Source organism: Mytilus edulis, chromosome 8, assembly GCF_963676685.1.
Source record: "Mytilus edulis chromosome 8, xbMytEdul2.2, whole genome shotgun sequence".
Classification (NCBI taxonomy): Eukaryota; Metazoa; Mollusca; class Bivalvia; order Mytilida; family Mytilidae; genus Mytilus; species Mytilus edulis.
In genome coordinates, this window is record NC_092351.1 from 15,175,032 (window position 1) to 15,200,064 (window position 25,033).

General features: G+C 32.1%; 2 protein-coding genes across 4 annotated transcripts; one reads left to right on the forward strand and one right to left on the reverse strand.

Moving 5' to 3' along the window:
• Positions 1–473: 473 nt before the first annotated feature.
• On the reverse strand, positions 474–3,591 carry LOC139486911 (sialate:O-sulfotransferase 2-like). 2 transcript variants are annotated; one of them, XM_071271964.1, is made up of 4 exons: positions 3,340–3,591; positions 2,412–2,536; positions 1,740–1,875; positions 474–715 (listed from the first exon to the last, which is right to left on the reverse strand). In XM_071271964.1, the coding sequence occupies exons 1-4, from the start codon at positions 3,542–3,544 to the stop codon at positions 699–701; spliced, it is 483 nt and encodes a 160-aa protein (XP_071128065.1). In that variant the 5' UTR covers positions 3,545–3,591; the 3' UTR covers positions 474–698. The 2 variants fall into 2 exon arrangements, with proteins under 2 accessions (XP_071128065.1, XP_071128066.1); XM_071271965.1 differs by having other exon boundaries at positions 3,358–3,589.
• Positions 3,592–10,450: 6,859 nt separating this feature from the next.
• LOC139484900 (uncharacterized) lies at positions 10,451–19,590 on the forward strand. Of its 2 annotated transcripts, none has more exons than XM_071268945.1 (4): positions 10,451–10,615; positions 17,459–17,651; positions 17,949–18,055; positions 18,907–19,590. In XM_071268945.1, exons 1-4 carry the CDS (start codon positions 10,558–10,560, stop codon positions 18,972–18,974), a joined length of 426 nt encoding a protein of 141 aa, XP_071125046.1. In that variant the 5' UTR covers positions 10,451–10,557; the 3' UTR covers positions 18,975–19,590. The 2 variants fall into 2 exon arrangements, with proteins under 2 accessions (XP_071125046.1, XP_071125047.1); XM_071268946.1 differs by lacking the exon at positions 10,451–10,615 and adding an exon at positions 15,144–15,338.
• Positions 19,591–25,033: the final 5,443 nt, after the last annotated feature.

The window sequence follows — 25,033 nt, forward strand, 5'->3', positions numbered from 1 at the left end:
AGAAAGTATTCGAAACACAATCAGTGTTGGATGCTGTAACTTGTCATATCAATCTTCTGACCGAACAAAGTATCGAAATAGGCACAACATGAATATGAATATGACTTGACAAGGATGTTTGCATACGATTGTATTTGGCTTGCTTATATTACCCTATTCAGCCAGTGATTCCCGTATCAATTTGAGACGAAAGCAGAATAAGCAATGTTACAGTTTGTACGTATTCATTTCATAAATGGGCATCTTTTTTTTCTTGAAGTGGAGTTGCTATGAAAACTACCAAATTTACATTACACAATACGTCTTGTACTGTGTTATAACCATTGGATAATATCAACGAGTAAAGGATCACTCGACTAACGAAATTCAAGTTAGACGAGCGGTATTGACAATATATCACAAAAACACACATGCAGGATACAACGAGGTGATGTGTCATGGTTTTAGAGAAATCAACAAATCAACAAGGTATATAAAATGAAGATTTTTAATGTATTTAAAAAAAAACAGTCGTTATAATTTACATTGTATAACAAATCAAAATTGACATAAACTGAAGATATTCATTATATTTAGACAAAAAATCTAACTATTAACTAGTATTACAATGCGAATAAAATTTTACTGGAGACTCAAATTGAATGGTTTTGTTCTTGGAGAAATCTTCTTATAAACGATACAGCATCAACAAGTATCTTTCACTCTATATTCTTCACTGCAAAATAAAATGTCATTTTAGATTTGAATGTATTTGTCCTTCCTAATATCACATGCTTTAATTTTGAAAATCGATGAGAGGTAGAACCTATTGGGTAAACGGGAGTATCTGGTATCTATTAATGCTTTGTTATAGTAATGTTAAAGAGGACTGATAAATTTAAAACTAAGATATTGATGAATTCTTATGCGGAAAAGTACACATATAGTATAATTTTTAGACCGTTGAATTATCTGAACATGTGAAAAGGTTCTAGGTATTTTTATTGATGCATCTCTATCTTTGTCTTCTCATATCGATCATATAATCAAAAAAGTTAACTCTTCTTTAGCTTTACTAAAAAGGATAAAGAAATATTTAAATCACAAAGCTAGACAAATGTACTAAAACGCTTACGTTTTACCAGATTATTGTTGTTCAGTATGGGGAAACTGTAATAACTTTCTATTAGATAGTTTACTAAAACTGCAAAACGAACATGATTATAACAAACCTTCAAGAGAATTATTTCAAGAATGTAACATCGTGCCGATCACACAAAGAATACTTTATCACAAATCATTACTAATGTTTAATGCAAAACATAACGTTTAACAACATTCCATAAAACTATTAATACTAATCAAAACACCAGGACTACTAACAACGATTGATGAATTCAGATGCTCCAAAATTGCTCGCTGTCAACACCCTTTGTATTATACCTGATCAGTTTGTGAGTCTTATCAGGTGATAACGAATTATACTATAGTGGATTGGTTAATGTCTCGTTTTCAAAGCTGAGACATAAACACATATGTACACTGGTCTGAAAGCTCCCTTTAGGACTTAACATAGATGATAACGTTATTGGTAGATTAAATGCTGATATTGAACAATAAAAAAAGCACAAAATGCGAAATAGAAAGATGTGAAAAAAGAAGAAAAAGTCTTCTGACTCTAAAAACCATGACAAAAAAGTAAAAGACCACGAATGATAAACAACATATTTCGAAACAATACATCATTTAGCATTCCTTACCTCTATAAACTGAATTTCTATCTCCTGCGCCACACATTCGGTTTTCCCCACTACATTTCATGTTACATTCTCTCTCTGGAGCAGGTCTGTGATTGGCAGAGTCGATGGTGTTCCCACAGAAACATTCATTACTATACTTTAAATGAAAACACAGATAATCACATTTTAAACTGAGAGTACATGGTTTATTTGTTAGTGTGCATAACTGTATTGGTATTATCATTAAACCAGATATAGTTTTTAACAAATAATGATTTATAAATTTATGAGAAGAATAGGTGTTACACAGATATATACGACGCCAAGATAGCAATATAACCTAACGAATGATAATTAAATCATTTAAAGATAAGCATAGGTCTTCAACACTAGACTGGTAACTATTCAATATATCAATCTTCAAATGTTTCCCCGAGCTTAATATAAGATTTAATAAATTAAAGACAATAAAAGATCTTGCATCAACACATATTTCCCCAAACAGAACATAACCTAAAAAATAAAAAGTATAAGGCGTAAGTTTTGCTTATTGTTAAATGCCGTACGATGAACAATAGTTGCTTACTTCTATATTATTTATTCATTGGTGGATAGTTGTCTCATTGGTTAACATGGTTAAAAGTTGCTATATTTGAACAGAAATTTGCAAAAGAAGTAAAGATTTCTACTTACTTGCAAACCCAAAAATGTATATCCTCTGCATAACTTTCGACACTTCTCCAATGTTAGGTTTGCAATATGTTTAATTATACGTGATCGAAGCATGGAATTACGGTCTCTGAAGCATCCAATATATCCTACAACATATATACGAATTAGTCAATCTTAAAATAATTAATATATTACTCTTACAAAACTAGATGTTATGTTGAAACACCAACAGATTATCATCTGCTGTTGAACTTAAAGATGTTAAAACCCGTATTAGGTGGAGAGTTTTCTTAAAATCAATAAAAAACTTCGCAAAAAAAAACCAAAATCAAGAGTGCATCACTTAGCGTTTGCATTAGTAATTTCACAAAAAAAAAACTATTCATTTTGTTTTCTCCATAAGCCATCTGCAAGTAATGAATATAAACTATGAATACATTGACAAGTGCTCTAATAAAAGTGTTGTGTCAAAGTTTAGAATTATTATAATTAAAAGGAAAAGTAGCATTGACGTAAACTGTCGTCACTTTTGTTTTCAAATAGTCAATTTTTAAATGTTCACATCCTTAGTAAAGTATATTGTCTATTGATATCTTCTTTTTATTTAAAACGTTATAAGTCATCTTAGGTATCTAGCATTGATTGCAGATCTATAATAATATGTTAAAACAAATGGAAACTTATCCAATGTCTCGGCCTTCCATATATAACTTAATAATATAAATGAAGATATGTTGATATGTTGATGTATTAGGTATTGTTCGTGTTAATGGGTTGATTTTACATCGCGATTAACGCCCTTATTCCTTTTTTCATATTTAAGTCAAAATGTTTTCAGAGAAATATTGATGGAATTATATCAAATTAAACATTTATATCAAACGCATGTCTGTAAAACAGGGTTTCATTTTGTAATTGAAATTCTGTTTGCATTAATCATACAAAATACCTCTGTTAATCAGAGTACCTTGACGACCTTTTACATCTGCTTCGATCCCCTTTAGCTGTCCCTGCATAGTAGATACCATGTTCAATAAAGTCTTCAAATCGTGTCCATTGCCAGTTAAAGAAATTGAACAGGTATAGTCCTTTTTGTCCTGAGCTGCCACGACAAAACAGAGAAGACAAATCAATAAGCCTTTACATAAAAACATTCTTATTTTTTCTTTGTTGTTTTACCTACAGTATGACTATTCTATCTAAATAGATATAGTAAATGTTGAACATGATATATTATTTACAGCTTCCTTATTCAATTATCAAATAACAAAATTCGAGAGGATTAATTTTGACAGGCTATCAGATATGTTTTTCTAAAATAACACATTGTCTTCCTTGTTCGCCTATCAAATAACAATATTGATATTCCAGATTATGATTTTTTTTACCGGTTATATTTTTCAAAAATAACATGTTTTCTATTAAAGGAAGATACAGACTTCCATTTTAAGGATTATTGATTGTTGCCTGTATCTAGTTATGTGTCAAATATTTCATACATGTTCAAAACGAGAACAAATTAACTGGCAATAATCCTGCAAGATACTTTGACCCGGATAGAAGTGGACAATTTGAACTGCCATTTGTAAATGAGGGTATGTTGGATAGGGCCCGACATATTTACTTTGTAACAGGCCATATACGGACTTCTCTAAATGCTGCACTGGTTCTTTAATGTGCAGATATGATCGCACGTAGCCTACACAAAGCAGCAGACGTAACATCTCCATTCCGTCCGGACATGGCTGAAAATTTATACATCTCAAATAGCCAAACGGATGCCTTACTTTAGCAGTGATAATCAATATTCGGACAAGAAAAGTCTAGGAACTACCATATTTCTATAAATAAACCCATTGAGGCTTTCAGTATACTTAATTCAACACAAAATTGAAATGCTCAGAGTAGAAGCATACATCAGTGGACATTTTCTCTAAAAAAACATAAATATAATGTTTAATACCATGCGTAAAAACCTATATGCACATATAAAAAGCCAAAACTTGAGTTTGAGCAGGTTAAACGAATTTATTTCAATGAAATCAAAACAACAGACACACACAAAAAAAAACCCAACTCATTAAATATATCAGGGATATAATTTTGTTTGTCTACAAAAGACACATCATTGATACATGAATTAAAAAAGTTAAAATGTCAAATCAAGTACGAAGTTAAAAAGCATTAATGACCCACAATTCCGAAGGATTTGCCGAATACAGCTTAGGTAATTTTATTCCTCGGGTAGAAAATCCTTAGTAAAAATTTACCCAAATCAACAATATTTCAATTCAATACAAAAAGGCTGACAAGTAAGCTGCTCCACAAAACACTGCACAGAAAAAGAGTGAGACACATGAAACATCTTGCTATACCAGTTTCATACAATTTGTCGCCAATGACAACAGAGTCGATTTGGTTACAGCCTAAGGTCAGATCATACTAGATGATTTTTAATATTTCTAGTATACCATAGTGTGGAATTAAAAAGCACACAGAACCAAAATGCAGAATCAGGTTTGAAAAAAATGCCACTCCTCATATAAAAGTTCAATTCTTTACATTAAAGCGTTTAATATTTAATAAAATACCGCATTTATTTGTGAATAGAGAAATGTAAAATTCCCCATTCCGACCAGACATAACTGCGTACTTATACAGCTTTAACAGCCAAGCAGATGCCTCACTTTGGCTAAGGAATTTAACCGGCGGACAGAAGAATTCTATGAACTATAAAATAAAATTGAGAAAGGAAATGGTGAATATGTCAAAGCGACAACCACCCGACCATAGAGCAAACAACAGCCGAAGGCAACCAATGGGTCTTCAATGTAGCGAGAATTCCCGCACCCGTAGGTGTCCTTCAGCTGGCCCCTAAAATATGCATAATAGTACAGTGATAATGGACGTCATACTCAACTCCGAATTATACACAAGAAACTAAAATTTAAAATCATACAAGACTAACAAAGGCCAGAGGCTCCTGACTTGGGACAGGCGCAAAATTGCGGCGGGGTTAAACATGTTTATGAGATCTCAACCCTCCCCCTATACCTCTAGCCAATGTAGAAAAGTAAAAGAATAACAATACGCACATTAAAATTCAGTTCAAGAGAAGTCCGAGTCCGATGTCAAAAGATGTAACAAAAGAAATAAAATAAAATGACAATAATACATAAATAACAACAGACTACTAGCAGTTAACTGACATGCCAGCTCCAGACCTCAATTAAACTGATTGAAAGATTATGTCTTCATCATATGAATATCAGGTACAATCCCTCCTGTTAGGGGTTTAGTATCATACTATCATAAAATATATGAGAAGAACATAACCCGTGTCATGCCAACAACTGTTTTTTTAGAAATAAATGTGTTTAGTTCCGATGCAAAGACCCTATCAGTGAATCAATGTTAATGCCAAAATATGCAATCTTTAATGACCTGACAACAGTATAAACCATATTTTTATACCTAAATAAACCAATTAGGTTTTTAAGTTAACTTAATACAATTGATATATTGTTCACAGTATACGTAGCAGCATATATTTATGGAATTTTTCTCCAAATAGCCACAAATAGAATGTTCAACACCATGGCTAAAAACCTATATACAGGTACTTTTAGTATATACAAATATCAAAAATTTAGTTTGTTTAGTCAGGTGAAGCGAATTTATTTCAAAGAAATCAATACAACAGAAACACGGAAAAAAATCCTCATCAAATATATCAGTGATATGATTTTGTTTGTCGACGAAAGACGCTTGAATTAAAAAAGATAAAAGCTCAAATTAAGTTGAAACGCATCGATGACCCACAATTCCGAAAGGTTTACAGCTTCGGTTATCTATTCCTGTGGAAGAAAATTCTTATTATTTGGAACTTTTAAATTTTTGTAAATAGTTATTTTATAAATATGCCAAAATCAACAATATTACATGTCAACACAAAAGTGCTGACTAGTGAGCTGGTCCACAAAACACTGCATAGTTTCATACTTTGCGTTGCCAATGAAAATAGAGTTGCTTTTGGTTATAGCCCACGCTCATGTCAGATCAAACTAGACGAGTTGTAATCTTTCTAGTATACTGCAGTGTGGAATATGAAAAGCACACAGAACCAACATGTTGACTCAGATTTTGAAAAAAAGAATTTGCTTGCACCCCCTATAAAAAACGTAATATTAAACACTTTAACAATATTTTTTACTTTTAATTCTTTACTTTGTATACGTAGCGTCTAATATTTAATCTAAATACTGCTTAATATGCAGTCGAGAATAGAGAAATGTAAAATTTCTCGAAGGCTGATGACATCGATATTAGTAATGTCTTTTTCAAACAAAATAACAACTAATTAATAAATCATATTTTTCCACACTGAATTATACATCAGTTTATATCCAATGAATTCATCCTAAGACGTCATAATCAGTATGGAAAAAAAACCATGACCATGCATAAAGCCAAAATATAAATATCGATAGGATTAGGGCCAGTAGTGCTTATTGACATATATTTTGACTATTGGGTAGGCGATGTCCTCTGTTACATCGATCAAGGGGTTGTTAAGCTCTTTAAAGATGCCACGATTATACTTTTGTATTCCAGTAGTTCGACAGTTGGAAGGCTAAGTCGAAACGAAGTTGCAGAGGTTTACAAGCCGAAAATTCCGAAAAATTGTGCCAAAAACGGCCAAGGCAATCAATACCTTGGGGTAATAAAACCTCAGTGTTTCCAATAATTCAACATTTTTAAAATATACAGTTACAGGAAATTGACATATCAATGCCATTTTATGTTTATACAACAGTCTACTGGTCTTGTGACATCCTCTTGGACGAAACGTCTACCAGCAAGGGCATCGATCCAATGGTTATAAAAATTCACCTAAGACACCAAACTTAGAACTTTTTACTGGGTATGCAACATAGGAAAATATAACAAAGGACACCACTAACGTTCTAATATAATTGATTTATATGTAAGGTACTCACTGTATCTTGCTATCAGACAACGGGAAGAAATGTCCCAATATGTACATAGGACATACAGTATACAGTCGTATACTGTATCTCCTATGTTACTTGTGTGCTTCTACATTTAGCATTGCTATGCTTATATATCTAAACGTTGAATAACGTATATAAGAAATGGTTTGCCACCCTGTTTCCATATTTGAAACTTTGTAGTTGAGATCTGTTGAGAATGCGAAATGATCTGCAGTGCTTTGTCGTCCATGAATTACCTTAATTTTGTACTATGGGCTCATGTTGCTCCAAATTAAGGCATACAAGGGCTATATACAACGGAAATTGTCAAAACTGTGCATTTTAGCAATGTTTGGAGAGGACAGAACGCGCTTCTTGCGTACAAAAGGTTAATCCTGGTATCTATGATGAGTTTATTTCGGCCATCCCGAAATATGTAATCATCGACTCAAATATTTCTTCATACTAGAATTAAGAATTGGTTACGCTCGTGCTCGTATTTTGAACTGACAAATATATAAAACACAATTCTGACAATATATACAAAAAAGAAGATATATCACTGCAAATGAGACAACTTTCTATCGTAGGCAACATGACGTAGAAGTTGGCAACTACGGGTCAGCGTACGGCCTTTTGAAAAGTTCATATAAAACGTAAACTAAGTATAGCCCAATTATAAAATGTTTCGTTTACAAGTTAAAGTAACATATGAATCAGGCAATGTGTAAAGCTATCCAAAAGTGAAAATTTTCAGTTTGAAAAATGAAACATCTTTTAGTTGAGGAGTATCATATTGTGCTCATTGACATAAAAAGTGTGATTATACAACGCTCTCATTTTACGTCTAACCGTGGTTGGGTTGCTAAGGACAATACTTACATCTATATATGATGTTGTTGATATGTTGCATGAATTGAGGACAGGTATTAACAAAAGTATTCGAAGTTTCTGGAGATATTTGTATAATAGTTCTTTTGAACATGCTTTGTTCATGCTTAAAATAGGACTTAAACGTCCAAATGTGTTGATACTAGTCTTTTTCTATGTACTCTTTTGATGTATGTCAAACTCAACAAGTAGATCTATTGAAATTATTTCGTTCCACTTATCCTCACTGATGAATTGATGATGTTGCCTTTTCGAAAAGAAAATGCATTACCGTGTGATATTTTATGTTTTTTTTAACCCGTTGCTGCAAGGCAACTAACTGTTAAAGATAACATAACACAATCATAATTTGTCTGTATTTGAACTAATGATAGTACGCATATTTAAAAAAATGTGGCTAAAATATTGCCTTATCTTATATTGTCCTTTCTAACATAGATACAATAAGACCCTGGTTATACCGATTGTAATAATGGATTTACAAATTTGTCGTTAGAAATGTATAACAAACACATTATGCGACATTATTTTGATTGATTCGTTTATGGCCTTTTATCAATGTCAGTTTTCAATTCATGTATAACAACTTCTCTAATTTGTAAATTAAAGTGGCAAATACATATATGCATATTTTATTGCTAAGATTTCCCAGATCAATGATAACAAATAAACTTTGACTATTTTCAAATTAACCATTTTTGCTTTAAATGTTGGACGCGTTACAAAATGAAACATTATGATTACATTCAATATTGGAGTAAAACATGCAAGTGTATCGACAAGTTATGAAGAGATAATTAAAATGAAACTAGATAGTAGCTGTTACTTTACATGATCATAAACATAAGCATACAAGCCTGTATGTACAATTAATGGTTCATTTAATTAATTAAAATATCTCTTTGTTAAAATAATATATTGTTATTTGATTATAAATTTTAAAACACATCTTTTTAAATTCACATTCTTGACATTTTTGTGTATAGTTGGCAATCAAACGACATGCTCTTATATTCAAGTTTATAGATAAAAGAATACCATGTTTGGCATTTTATGAAAGATGATATTTATAATCGATCAATTATCTATTCTAGAAGATGTACTTACAACAGAACAAAACAGTTATAGGAACATACCCATGAATTTATTTCGTAGATAATTGATACAATTTTTAATAAGAATACGACCCTAATACCCTAAATGGGTGTGTGAGTAGGGATAACAAAGAATGGAAAGTTGTTTCGTGAATCTGTTTAAAAAGAATTAAATAATAAGAAAAAAACATAAACCAACATGTTCTCTATACTCTGGATCTTGTTTCCAACAATTGAAATCGTTACCTTTTAAACAAATATTGCACATTCTAGAAATGAAAGCTTGTAGCATGTAGCTTGGAAGAATAAGCCAATCATTGACCAATAAAAAAGCAAGACCATCCTACAAATATCTTGTTTTTGCAAATAATAAAATGATATTCATGTGGTAAAAATGAGTTTATCAAAAAGAAACTACCGACGTTATCCATCATACCTGTGATAAAAAACAACTGAAATCAAACATCAGTTTACGATAAAAATCATGAGTTAGTTGCCCAATACGTTGTATCTCTATCTCAACCTCATCGGGCCACTTCCCAAATACAAGGTGATAAAATGTGTCGCTGGAATAGGTCACATTTTTTTCCACTTGCTTCAAATATGTTAAAAGGTGGGGAAAACTAAGAAATATAGGATAAGGTCAATAAGGCAAATTCCTATTATTTGTTATATGACAAGCCTAATTTTCCATAGCAGAACGTTTCACCGTAGGTAAACATCATATAATAAATCTGGACCTCAAATTTGAACCTCGAGTTATGGTGAGTTTTTCTCGTTTATGCCAAAATGTGATTCTATTCCGCTCCAAGTTTCATGATTCAATTAATCAGTTCTAGCAATCATTATGATTATGTCGTGATTCACAGCATATATATAATGCCTTGAAGTCGCAATTTTGAATGCTTTGTATTGTTTACATGCTAAAGTAATGCCATTGTATGTCATGTTTCAAGTTTTTGTATGATTCCTTTGTTATTTTGAACATAGAATTTAGCACAACAATATTACAATACAATGTAAAACATGCAGAGTGTACATGATATTTTGAGGTTAAATATCAATTATGTAATGTATATAATGCACCTTATCTTGTTGTGTAGATACACATTATACCGGATTTTATTTCCCTATCGTCATTATTCTTCCTGTTGTAACTGATATCTGCATTAATTCAGGGTGAACACGATGGATTCAAAGTTTTATTATATTTGTACATTGTTATTTGCATGCTGCAGTTTAAATGGTAAGAACAACTTGCCATTTTAATTGATAATGACATTCTCCTTGAATTTTCAAGCGTGCACAGCTGCAACGCATTGCAAATGTTTTACTTTAAGCATTAGCAACGAATAGTTTACTTTATAATGTTACAACTGTGTTATCTTAAACTGCATATCACAAAATTAATATTTCCCTAATTTCGTGTTTCCTTATAATATTTTCTTCAGGTTTTAAAAATATTTTTTACGGACTATATCACGTAATAAATAATAATATAATAAAAATAATAAGCTATTTGAAGGAGAAGTTATAAGATAGACTATAAGTTTACTCTCGTCTCTTACAATTTCTTTAAGGTGGTACCCAACTTTCACTAAAAATAATTTGGCTAGTATAATTTCATAAAATTTTGTCAAAGTAAATTTAACAAAAATATAAAGATTTAACTTTTTTTGAACCAACCGTTTTGTCAGAAAAATTACACTGGTTATATAGCAGTTTGACAAACACCAATTTTAATCATTGAGAAGCTTAATATTCTTATTAAAACACAGCGTAATTAAAACGTTTAGCTGACTGTACAGAGTTATCTCCCTGTAGTGTTAGGTACCACCTTAATTGCGCAAAAATAATGCAATTTAGAAAAATCAAATTGTTTCATGGTTTAATTAAACGAAATGCATGAAGATATTTTTCTTATAAAACAATTCCATATGACTTTAAGAGAGCTCCCTACCTCCAAGTCTTCTGTGATGGATTTACTTTATTTGTAAATATTTACTGCTAAAAAAAACCAAATATAAATAACAAAAATACCAAACTCCAAAGAAAATTCAAATAGGAAAGTTCTTAATCGAATTTTAAATTCAAAAGCTGTAACACATCAAGCAATGTCAACAACTATAATATTCCTGACTTGGTACATGTATTTCCTTGTTCGAGTTACTTTTATTTTTGTGTCGTGAATAATAGCCCAAATAGAATGTTTAATGTAAAAAATCCACATGTTTAACATTGAGTAATGCATCTTATGCCTCTGCTGGTGGACTATTAGTCCCCGAGGGTATCACCAGCCCAGTAGCCAGTACTTCGGTACTGGCATGAAAATACGGATTTTTTTTGTGTTATTAAAATTTGCTGTTACAAAATGATAGAAATTATTATAAATTAAGGAATGTATCTCCCTCATGCAAAGCTCTGATTCCTTTCACGGATTTGGCTATACTTTTTGGACCTTTTGGATTATAGCTCTTCATCTTTTATATAAGCTTTTGATTTCAAATATTTTGGCCACGAGCATCACTGAAGAGACATGTATTGTCGAAATGCGCATCTGGTGCAAGAAAATTGATACCGTTAATTTTATTATAATAAAGGTACATGTACTGAGTTCTTTTAAAAATCTGGAATGTCAACAAACTAAAAAAACGGGTTCAAAAGGTCCGAAATAAATATTTTATATGTAATTACATGTTGCATAGACAAATAGAGAGAAAGAAAAATATGTGATATGCTGGTCTTCATCTTTCTAGCTATTATTTTGTTGTTTGAATGCTGTATTATTGAAATGCACATCAAATCTTACTATGTTCATACAAAATAGGAAAACGTAATCCAATATAAACATAAGAAGATGTTGAATGATTTCAGAAGAGACAACTCTCCACAACAGACCAAACGACACAAAACAATTACAAAAAAACAGAACATAAGCAAAAAGTAATATGTATACAGCTATCTCACAAGCAATAAACCCTAACTGTAAAATATAAGTGGCATGCACTACAGACACGGGTACATATTATACTGCATTCAAGTATACAAATTCAAATCATTGTAATAGATAACTTTCGAGTTCGAAGCCTTTCCGTCAAAACATTTGGTTTAGTGAACATCATTCTTGCGTTTAGGGGTATCGTCACTTCCGTTCCCATGTTGAGTGAGTGGTTGGAAAACTATGATGCTATATTGCACGAATTATTTGACAAATTTAATTCTATAATTGACAATCAGCACTGTTTTCATTAGGGAATTGTGATTTAGTAACTACAGAACAAACATTATTTCTAGTTTATCCTGAACATGACGATAACTAAATATTGGCAACAGTAGTATACCGCTGATAACTAAGACGCGCAATGCACGTTAATAGTGCAGGGATACAGGCGATCCCCGCTATCTGGTAAATGACGTCATAGTTGACGAGTGTTTCCCGGTGACAGACAAACATGAAAATGGTCTATATGTTCAAACTTAATATTTTTAAATAATTTTTCCAATTTCAAATTTAAATATGACATTAACAAATTAAAGAGCATAAGAACAACACGTTTCAAATTGAGAATACTCACAATCATAATACAATTAGGTTATTACTCATCTTTGAGTGAAAACAGATCCCTTTTCTCAAAAACTTAACTGCCAAACTGTAGTTTACCGATGCTGATGATCAAGTAAAATTTACACATCTTTTTAAGACCAAAGACTGTGAAAACATATCTCTTTTGAGTCGAATCGGCGTAGGATTTATACTAATTATAAGATGACATATTTGTCATAAAGGTATATAGTGGCTACATTAAAGATGCACGCAGCATACTGAAGTTTTCTCCGTTTACAAACATATTAGAAAATCTATGTACTTTTACAAGTAGAAAATAGTGTAACGCGATGAAGCCACTATTGAAAGATCTTGAAGCACTTCAATTCATTGGAAAGTACCAAGACCTTGATGATAAATATTTCATTATATCAACTTCAGAAATAATACAAGATGGTCTTGAAGTATAGGTTCTGCGTACTGACATTGTTTATCATTTTAATAACGTGTTACATTATTCCTTTATTTGTCTTTATTAATATATCTTTAACTGTTAAGTCTGTTTTTGTGATATCCATTTGACGTGACTCTGTACTTATGCATCCCGTCGTACATTGAACGACACAATTATTTTATTTATACCTGTTTGACGTCAATCGCGCGGTTCTACGCCAAAGTTAATATTAATCTAACCTTGTATCTGTCAGGATAAGGATAAGTCCCATGACGTAAAATATTTCAATCCTTTATGGGTGGATCTAACATATACAAAAAAGCAAAATGAGGTTTTTAAATTTGATGTATGCCGTTTTGCGCTTCTTTGTTACATTCGTTTGTTTTTATAGTAATTTAGGTGATAACACAATGATGGCTGTTGTACCCCTTTTTTTAGACATGTGTCTGTTTGCTTTGTTCACACATCGTTTTCAATGTAATGGAATTTGATGCGACTGTCATATTAGTGAGAGGTTTAGCTAGCTATAATACCAGGTTCAATCCATCATTCGCTACATAAGAAAATGCCAGTACTAAGTGTCAACTTTCTTCGGAGTTCAGTATTTTTGTGATTTTACTTTTTCTTTTTAAGGTAATGGAATTGTGAAAAATTTACGTTACTAGCTAGAATTACATGTTTTAAGCATTGGCGATTATTGAAAATTGATGAATATTTATTGCCCCCTCCAAATAAAACAACATATGTACATGTAGAGATAATTAAACAAATTGATAAAATTAAAAGTAAGAGGTTTAGAAGAAATACAGATCAGTGCAGAACCTGGTATTATACTCCTAAAACCCCTCACTTTTAAATGAAACATTTCATTTTTAGGGTTTAACTAAACTTTTGCAAAATTGATCTTTATAGCTGTTTTAGTTGTTCGTATTTGTTTGGATCAATGTGGATTGGTGTGTTTGTTTAAATGTGGATTGGTGTGTTTGTTTAAATGTCTATAGGGGTCAAAGGTAAATTTAACAATTGCAGGAATAATATTGTAAAAGAAAACAAGTTTGTATCTAAATCGTCGAGTGGGTACTAGTTAAGTTCTATCATCATGTCAGAAACTGAGTTGGTGTTGTTGTAGCTCTTGGATGTAAAGCGAGCTTCCATTCTCATCAAATTTAATTTTTTTTTCAGTTTGTTGATTTTAATGTGGATCCCAAACAACTAATAATCATTTTTTTTAATTTAAGGTTTAAATAGAGGTTTGAATGTGTTGACCTTGGCTTGTGTTGAGTATGTGTAAAGGTTTTCCTTTTGGGGTAGAAAAGATTATTCTACTGCAAAGTCAGAATATATATTTTTTATTTTCAACTTTTTCAATTGTGTGATTGTACAATTTGTGAGTAAGGTCAAAATGTTTTCGTATTAGTGTAACACTGAGATTATTTCCGTCATACTAGCCTTTGCCGTCCGAATCAAAACTAGACTAGAATGCAAATCACTCTTTGACATTCGTATCGTATAGATTTCATCATTGGTGATTACAAAAGAAAAATAAACAGATTTTTGGAATGATGTGAACGAACAAAGAAGTCATACTGATGAGAGTTTTTCAAGCATTCTTCTTTTCTATCCTTTTATTTCTAATTATTGTTGGCAAAAATATATATTCAAGTATAATAGAATTGTTATAAATACAAGTCAGATCAGACTGCATCGATCATTTTGTTTACCTTAACATTCATGTTGTTATGCACTGTGAAGATATAAGATATTAAACATCTCTTTGTGTTGTTTAAAATATCTACCTTGTATATCGATAACATTACCTTCCTTTGATATTTAAATCAATCCTGACCTAGATTATATTTTCCGAAAGTCAGTTTTCTGTCTGAAGATTTCCGTATTCGTTTTAAATGAAAACAATGGATTCCAAGTTGTATTGCAGTTTGATAGTGATAATAGCATACTTTAGTTTGTATGGTGAGTAAAATTGTTTGTTTACATCTATAAACTCTTGTTTTTTTTTGTCTACTGAATGACGCGTGAAGTCGGCAATTTCTGAAATTAATCCAGGGTCAAATCCATATTTTCTAAAACGTACAAAACTAGTTCGTAAATAGTTTGACAGAGACTGAAGATGTCATTCGAATGGCGAAGGTTTATAATTAGTGATTGAACTGTTGAAATTAAATTGAATGACTTATCTTTTCACTAATATGAATTATTATACAGACATTTTCACAAAACAAACCACCCATAGTTAAGAACAAACTTATAAGCATTATTCACAAAATGATACGAGATACTTCTATCGTTTCAGTTTACATAAATTTCACCCGAAATGTGCAACGTACGCAGTACGAAGGTTGCAAAAGTAACTGAATAGACAAGCAATTTGTAATCAGCTTTTACACTTTAAAGTTGTTTGCTATTTATTCTGACCTCACTGCTTGCTGCTAATACTCTAGTAGTTTCTTTTTTGAAATAATAGACGTACACCTCCTTCAACAGGAATTACTAACAGTTAGATGGAGGTGATAATCTATATTTCTATATAAGCTAAATAGTTATCAAAGGTACCAGGATTATAATTTAGTACGCCAGACGCGCGTTTCGTCTTCATAAGACTCATCAGTGACGCTCAGATCAAAATATTTATAAAGCCAAACAAGTACAAAGTTGAAGAGCATTTTTTTATGTTTCGATAGGCAGCAATGTCTATATTATTTTGTTTTGTTTTGTGTCAAGGATTTGGAATTAGTCAATAGTTTTAAATTGTTCTGCATTACTGAGATAATTTTAAATAATCTGCTTTGGATATTACCGTTCAAAGCCAATAACAAATTAAAAATATATATATAAAAAACATTTTCTATTCTAATACTGAATATCAATCAGTACACATCTAAAATCCAATGGATTTTGTAGTAAGAAGCTATTTAGAATACAAAAAACTAAATATGGGTATCGACAGATTGTAGTACCGCGAAAGTGCATGTGTATGACAATAGTACTTAGTTTATTTTTAGTACTTAATACAATCAATTCTTATACTAACTGTCGAAACAAAAAAAATATCTAACACCTGCAATAACATTTTACTTGTCAATGAATTCAACTAAAGCAAAATTAAAATACATTATTATTACAGTGTTAAAGCCTAACCCATAACAATACACAAACTTTTCGTCATTACAAAAACAAATAGTCACTGAATGTTTATACCACAACTGGACTATTTGCGCAGTCAAAACACTTGGTAGTAATATGCATTGGACTATGCATAGTCTACAACGGAACTTAACATATTGTAAAACAAGAATGTGTCCATAGTACACGTTTGTCCAACTTGCACTATATTAAGTGGACCGTGAAATTGGGGTCAAAATTCTAATTTGTACTAAGTTTCAGGTTGATTGAAGTACAACTTTATCATAAACTTTCTTGACAAAAAGCACATAACCTAAGCGGGACAGACGAACGAATAGAGACACAGACTGAAAAAAAACCATAATACTCCTTTACTATCGTAGGTGTGGCCTAAAAATAGAATGTTTTTCTCATTGGATCGGTTCGTAGGATATAAATGTACTAGAAAAACGAAAATGTATAAATGAGAATACCCTGAGAATAAAAGCACGGGTTTCCTCAAGTTTGACTGACAAAAATGATGTCATAAAAGACAAGAGTAAATGTTTGTCTTTTGGTTATTTTTTCTTTTTCAGTCATGACGTTGTCAGTTATTTTTGACTAATGAGAGTGAATCAACCTTAATTATTTTTCGCGTTTTCTTTTGCTGATGTTTAAATCTTGCAAAACCAATTTTAAAATAATTTATTTTTAAGTTAACCCTCACGCGAAGGGCTGGACACTTAACATTCTTATCAAAGGATAAATTGACGTATGCTATGTGTAACGCCAAAACCTGGATTTGAAATCTTTGCTATTGTAGAGTTTTTGAACGCTGCGATCTAAATACTTTTTTTATCTGGTGATAGAGAACGATGAGATAAACTTAAATCGAAGAGTTATTATGGACACCATTTATTTAAACATAACTGAAAACTTTAATACGGGTGTGTGTATTTTTATAATTTCAGTACCAAGTGTTGAAGCAGGAGAATGTTGCAATTCATACGAGGATGCACTGACTACTGAGCATTCAGCACAATACTGTCCTGATTACTGCTGTGGTACCCCGCTGGTAAAGCTTTATTGTTGTAGTAACGCAGTTTTGAGAACAGGGGAAGATAATCGAGATGATTTCTGTATGGACTGGTTTGGAGATCACTTGTTAGTATTTACCATTATATTTGTCATTTGAGTATTATTTCACTGAGGTACACGAGAAATGACGCAAAACTATGATTGCACAACATAATTTGATGGAGATTTTAACTATTTCGAAACCGGTACACCAGTGAAAAAGAAAATTATGTAAAAATAGCAATGTCTGTTGACATAAAAATCAGAAAGGCAAAAATATTAAAAAAAAAAGAGAAAAACATAAAGGTTTTTATTTTATCTTGAAAATGTTAAAAACAACAGTAGAATATCAGTTAAATTGTGTGTAAACATTGAACATTTCAGCTACGTCCCGATTGTTGTTGTTGTATTGATCATTGCCTTAGTAACCTGTTGCTGTTGTGCATGCCGCAGACGTCGCCAAGGGGTTATAATCCAAACACAACAACCAGGTATTATAATTCTATGAAACTTTATAATATATGTAAATCTGTATTCATTAACATGATACACTTAATAAAAGGGATTAAATCTCATTTTGGTCCAGGAATTTTTCTTACAAAAATTGGTAAAACTTAAATTGCATTAAAAGAATTGATTTGCAAATAAGAGTATCATTTTTTTTACTGTTAATTTTAATAATCGAATATATAGAAACAGAATAGAACATACTAGAAGTAATTGAAACTTTCTGTTTGAATCTTCGTCCGCGATTTTCAATTTTGTTGAAACACACACAAAATATATCCAAAAAATTTAAAAAAAAAAAAAAAAAAAAAGAAACCGGGCTCATGATTTGCCGGTATGCCAAACGTGCGTTTGTCGTCTACATGAAATTAATCCTGTATATAAAAACAAAAGTGCCTAAATCATTTTACAATTAAATGAGACGAAAGGTACAAAAAGGATATTCATAACGCGTAAGCCGCAAGCAAACTCAAAATACCATGGCAAAAAAAAAAAAAAAAGTCAAAAAGATAAACAACAGTACAAATCATACAGTACATAGAAAACTAAAAACTGATCAACACGAACCCGAAGAAAAACATGGTGGGGGTAGAGGTGGTTTAAATTCAAAATTCTAAATTTCTTGAATGGTAAATAGATCCTGCTCCAAATGTGGCTCTATGTCTTATTGATAGGTAAGTCCTATGAGAAACATACGTTGTGTGGGGAGTTGTGTGACATCAGAACTCACAGTAAAAAAATGTGACCGAATATAGTATAACAGATTGTTTTTTTTTAGGAAAGAATATATGTAATGGACACACGAAATTATATATGAAATATGTTTATTTTTTAGCTACACTATTGATACACCAGCAACAAACCACTACACAGGACCCATACCGTGCAGGATATAACCAGTAATATATTAAAACCAAAACAGTGTCATGCACCTTTTTTAAAATATTTGTTTCACTTGCGACAGAGTTACGGAAGCAAGCCATATGCGTACTGCTTCCGTCAACGCTGTCATTTTAAATTAATTTTCTTGTCAAATTTGTTATAATAAAATTTTTAAAGGGAAGTCAGAATGGTGGTTCATAAGTATTTTGGATACATGTATATAAGCATAAGAATATCTCATTTTATCCCTTTTAAAAAAAATCCACGTGGTTCAAATAAGCCAGTTATTTTAGCATTGACACTTTTTATTTATATAGAGATGTTCGACCACATCCACTCAGCCATTATTCCTTGGACATTTTTTTAGAGTTAAAATATAACATTTAAATTGTTGCATTTGCATTGTACAATAGAAATAATATGCAGGATAGACATATTTCTGTGTCAACAGTTTATGTATAAAATGACTAAATTAAATGTGTAATACAGTGTAAATAAGGAACCAAGCGCTTGCTTAAGTATGTATTAATATATGTGTTAGTTTTAATTTCTCACGTTTGCTTGCACCATGTTGTCCCTATTTAGTTTATAGCAATGGTGTGGAATTTTAAGTTCAAATTAAAGTATTTTATTATAACGTAATTTCGTTGGTCTTCATTAATTTGAAATTGTGTTAAAACTTGTTGTTTTTTTATTTGTGCATATGCCTATCATGCAATCAACATTAAAAAAAAAAGATTGAAGCTCTGTGTTATAAGCATGTTTCTATCGATTTATAGTTTTGAACATCGGTAAACTACTGTTGCCTTTATTTTTCAAAGGAGTACACATATATGTAATATTTATATATACGCATATCAAAATGGTTGTTTTATACATAATTAACAAGAACAATTGATAGAATAATAACACAAAAATAATAATTATATAAAAAAGATAGGCAGTGCGTGAGCCTGCAAAAGAGCCTCCTTAACACTAGGGTTTTCGGCTTCGGTAAAATAGCGTGTTTTGCGATTTTACCGGTCTTAATTCAGATCCAAAGATATGTGACGTATAGAAAGAAATATAGAAACATCCACTTTAACATGTGAATAAGAAATCTCTAAAGGGTATGTCTTCTTTGAAAAATATATACATAAGCAAAATATGCATAATAAAATAGTATTCTAGAAATTAGAAATTAAAAATTTTGATGAAAATATTCCATAAGTTTTGAAATTGACGTAAAATTCAACAACTTCAAAATGTATCATAAGTGATATCAAACCAGTGTATTGCTGCATTTTGTTTAGTGTTGCACAAAACGATCGTGCTACTGCAGACATAAATCGCACAAAACACTTGTTAAACAGGGTTTTCAGAAAAATATGTTTTTTTATTATTGTTTAGCAAGAATAACACAATTATGTGTTATTTTTGGTTTGTTATTCTATGCAATGCATTATAACGCACATGTTAGTTCAAAGAGTATACTAGGTTTGTTTAAATAGGTTGAAAAGGGAAGGCGAAAGTACTAAAAAGGACATTGAAACTCATAAGTCGAAAATAAACTGACAACACCATGACTAGAAGAGAAAAGAGAAAAAGACAAACAAACAAACAATATTACACAAAACACAACATAGAAAACTGAAAACTGAGCAATACGAACCCCAATAACAACTGGTGGTGATCTCAGATGCACCAGAACGGTAAGTGGAGATCCTACTCCTCATGTCACCCGTCGTGTTGCTCATTTTACTACAAAACTAGTAATAATTTGTATTTGGTAGATCACATTAAAGAAAAAAGGACGGGATTGTGGTTTCGATATTAGGAACATGATTACTTTAAAGAAAAGTAATCTAATGTAATCGATTACATATGAAATAGGGTGTAATTGTAATGTAATCGATTACATTTTATTAGCAAAAGAATTGTAATTTAATCGATTACATTTTAAAGTAATCGACCCCATCCCTCCAAGAAGAAGGACACATTTGGTTCCCATATGAATGCTGATTGATTGTCCTCCAAACGTAACAAAAATGTTGTCAATCAGAAAATCGAGCAAATAGCTAATGTCTGTTTCAGAGAAATTTTGTTAGAATCAGAGTGATTTTTTACAAAGAAGGATTTGCCCTCTTTAAGACAAGATACGTCTATCTACATTGACCATTTTTTTGGGAAACAAAGCAGGACCAACTCATTCATTTTGTCTTTTACTTTGGAATGGAGAACTTTTTGAAAGTGTTGAAAAGTCAACTGTTTTAATGATGTTGCAAGACGGAAGAGTCTTAGATTATATGTACTTCTTAAAAATCTTTGGATTTTTTAAGTATCCACATCGATATCTGATTCGCGCCACTTCTAGAATAAGTAGTTTCACTGTAACGTTGAAGCCTTTCGTTGGTTGCTGATAAAATTGATGTTGATAATTTAGAAAGAAGTTTCGTGGAGCACTTGGAAGACCCAGCAATATACCTCTAAACACTTATGTACTTTAGGTATCCAATACAATGATGAAAGATCGAGTTCTTCATCTTTGGTTGAAATTCCAAAAATGTTGTATGACGACAAGTTTGCAATCTTGTATTATATTAGTTTCTGTGCAACTTGTCATCTTAAAGGCGTATCACCATTCGGGAATGTATGTAGTTGCCAGAAAAAAACATAGATATATTTACATGTAATGTTAAATAGATCAGTTCGATTAACCAGTGGATGAATGTTTATAATTCGTTATTTAAGGTTTTGTTTAGTGCTTTAGTTTTCATAAATTTTATAGTCCTTGAATCACGTTTCCACAGTTTTTATAAAGTTCTACAAAACCTACGAGACTGGGTGCGTCGATTTGGTAAGCGTGTTCTGCTATGCATGCAATATGCAAGCTTCGAATCCTGAATAAATCAGAATGTAACTATGAGGAGTAGGACACAAATAATACTACAAAAGTATGTCTGAAGGTTTCGTGGATTGTCATTGTAAATCTTTGACACGGGAAAACCTCTAATACTTTTTATACACGTTGAAGAGTAAAATGTTTTAATTTTGTTGCAAGAGGAAATATACATAAATCTTATGTACTGTAACAGATCATATGTTTTTTAGAATTTACATTCGGTTCACACAGTTCCTAGGGTAGGTAATTTCGCCTTTAAAGCCCAGCTTTGATTGATGTTAAAACCGATGTTAACAATCTTAAAAGAGGTTTGGAAGGGGCCCATATACTATCCTGCAAAAAGAAAAAATAACAAAAATACCGAACTCTAAGGAATATTCAAATAGGAAAGTCCCTTATCAAATGGTAAAAATCACAAGTTTAAATACATCAGTCTAATGGAAACCAACACATATAGCTGTATGTTAGAACACTCATTCAGTTCTATCTCATTTCTAAAACATTGTGGTTTGTGTCATTGACGATTTCATATTAAGCACTGTTCCAATTTAAAAATAATAATTATCAATTTCGTTCCTCAACATCGTGAACTGGCATATTTACCCCGATTTACCTTTGTTATTTTTGAATTTCATTTTGCTATACATTTCTGGATTGCTTTGGAAGTAGCAAAAATTGCAAAAAGTAGTATTCTTAAAAATTATATTTTGTGCATTGAAGAATGGTGTACTTTCTCAGGTTTAATGCTCCCATAATGTTTTTGCCCATTTATTCAATACTAGTATCCCTAAAGGACCTTGAGATGAGGAACTCAAAATGACCAGAACTGTTTAAGGGGCTGTTGAGATGAGAAAAGAAATATGTAGATTTGTTCCTAAATACATCATTAGAAAGGACATTTTTTTAAATGTATTTTATAATCAGAATTTAAGGATTATTTCATGATGGAAGTGATATTTTTCACAGTCTTTTGGAGTCCAGCAATTTTTAAAAAAGTTAATCGCACTTTCCACCCCGAATATCTAGAATGTATAAATGTATCGGCTTCGATATGAGCCATCATGCATACTCAAGTAAACGATATGGACTGAGCATATGAGGAAAATATTACAATTACCGCTCATGGTAAAATAATATATAGAATATTGCCCCATATGAAAATCCGTTAAATAGTCTTTTTTGTAAGAGACTGGATCATTCTTACTAGTATCATTTGTTGGGCAGACGCGCGTTTCGTCAACTTAAGGAAACTCGCCAGTGGTGCTTAAATCAATCCAGCCGGATTGATACATCTTATTAGCAAATGCTTAAGATCCACTTCCCTCCTCTTCATCTTTTGCTGATTAGTAGAAAAGTTTGGATCCACAAGGTTATGATTGCATTGGTTGCAGTCGTAACTGACTGCATCCAATCAAAAAGCACATATTACATGATCACGTGTAAATGTAGAAAATGTTGGTCAACAATTGCCATGTACTGAATGTTCAACTTGGATTTGGTGTTGACATGAATACCATTTATAACATTAGTATGAATTTTTCGATATACAAAGGATTTTCTTATCCAAGGCATATGTTACCTTATCCGTATGTGTGGTACAACTGTTTGGAATTTTGGGTCCTCAATGCTCCTCAACTTTGTACTTGTTTGGCTTAAGAGCTATTTTGATCTAAACGTCACGAAGGAGTCTTATGTAGACGAAACGCGCGTCTGGTGTATTCAAATATAATCCTTTACCTTTGTTTATCTGTATCCCTAAAATCGTACGACGATATTCAGTGACAATATACATCTTCTTAATCAACTACTAGTAATAGAAGTTCCTATGTGCACAAATGTTGGAATGTCAACGTATATTTTCATTTCCTGCTTCACTTAGTTTGTAGCCCTTAGATACTGCCATGTGCCTACCTCTCCACTGAAGAGTTCAAGTGCTACCTTTGGTCAAGAATAATGTATTTAGAATGGGCATGACTTGAATCAACCGATAAATGGCACAAATGCTGGTTTAAACTCTCAAGGCTATAGAGAAGGGAATTGAATCGTTATCCATGGCTAGCGAAGATTGAAGTGAATCTTAACCCTTGGCCAGCGAAGATTTAAGTCAATCGTAACCCTTGGCTAGCGAAGATGGAAGTCAATCGCAACCCTTGGCTAGATAAGATGGAAGTCAATCGTAACACTTGGCTAGCGAAGATGGAAGTCAATCGTAACCCTTGGCTAGCGAAGATGGAAGTCAATCGTAACCCTTGGCTTGCGAAGATAGAATTGAATCTTAACCATTGGCTATCGACAATTGAAGTCAATCGTAACTTTGGCTAGCGAAGATGGAAGTCAACCGTAATCTTTGGCTAGCGAAGATGCAGTTGAATCTTAACACTTGGCTAGCGAAGATGGAAGTCAATCGTAACGCTTGGCTAGCGAAGATGGAAGTCAATCGTAACCCATGGCTAGCGAAGATGAAATTGAATCTTAACCATTGGCTATCGACGATGGAAGTCAATCGTAACCCTTGGCTAGCGAAGATGTAAGTCAATCGTAACCCTTGGCTAGCGAAGATGGAAGTCAATCGCAACCCTTGGCTAGCGAAGATGGAAGTCAATCGTAACACTTGGCTACAGAAGATGGAAGTCAATCGTAACCCTTGGCTAGCGAAGATGGAAGTCAATCGTAACTCATGGCTAGCGAAGATGGAATTGAATCTTAACCATTGGCTATCGACGATGGAAGTCAATCGTAACCCTTGGCTAGCGAAGATGGAAGTCAATCGTAACCCTTGGCTAGCGTAGATGGAATTGAATCTTAACCATCGGCTAGCGAAGATGAAAGTCAATCGTAACTTTTGGCTAGAGAAGATTGACCTGAATCTTAACCATTGGCTAGCGAAGATGGAATTGAATCTTAACCCTTGCTAGCAAAGATGGAATTGAATCATAACTCTTGGCTCGCAAAGATGGAAGTCAATCGTAACCCTTGGAATTTGCTAGCGAAGATGGAAGCTATAACTATTGAAGAGTATTGGGAACCCCAAAATAAAAAAGTCGTAACAAATTCGGCATCGAGTTGGAAAACTAAGTATTTTTAATAATTGAAAATGTCAAACAAATAGTTTACAGAAACTGGCTTAATAATTAAAGAGATACAATTTTGTGCATCGTGTTTAATCTTTTTCTGCTTTGGATATACACAGAGGATAGTT

Bases quoted from the DNA above. Each gene is read 5' to 3' on its own strand.
- LOC139486911 (XM_071271964.1), bottom strand. From the start codon at position 3,544: ATGTTTTTATGTAAAGGCTTATTGATTTGTCTTCTCTGTTTTGTCGTG. The intron at 2,537-3,339 runs GTATTTTGTATG...TATATGTTGTAG, and splicing joins AGGTACTCTGATTAACAGAG to GATATATTGGATGCTTCAGA. The intron at 1,876-2,411 runs GTAAGTAGAAAT...TTTCATTTAAAG, and splicing joins ATACATTTTTGGGTTTGCAA to TATAGTAATGAATGTTTCTG.
- LOC139484900 (XM_071268946.1), top strand. From the start codon at position 15,272: ATGAAAACAATGGATTCCAAGTTGTATTGCAGTTTGATAGTGATAATA. The intron at 15,339-17,458 runs GTGAGTAAAATT...TTATAATTTCAG, and splicing joins AGCATACTTTAGTTTGTATG to TACCAAGTGTTGAAGCAGGA. The intron at 17,652-17,948 runs GTTAGTATTTAC...TGAACATTTCAG, and splicing joins GACTGGTTTGGAGATCACTT to CTACGTCCCGATTGTTGTTG.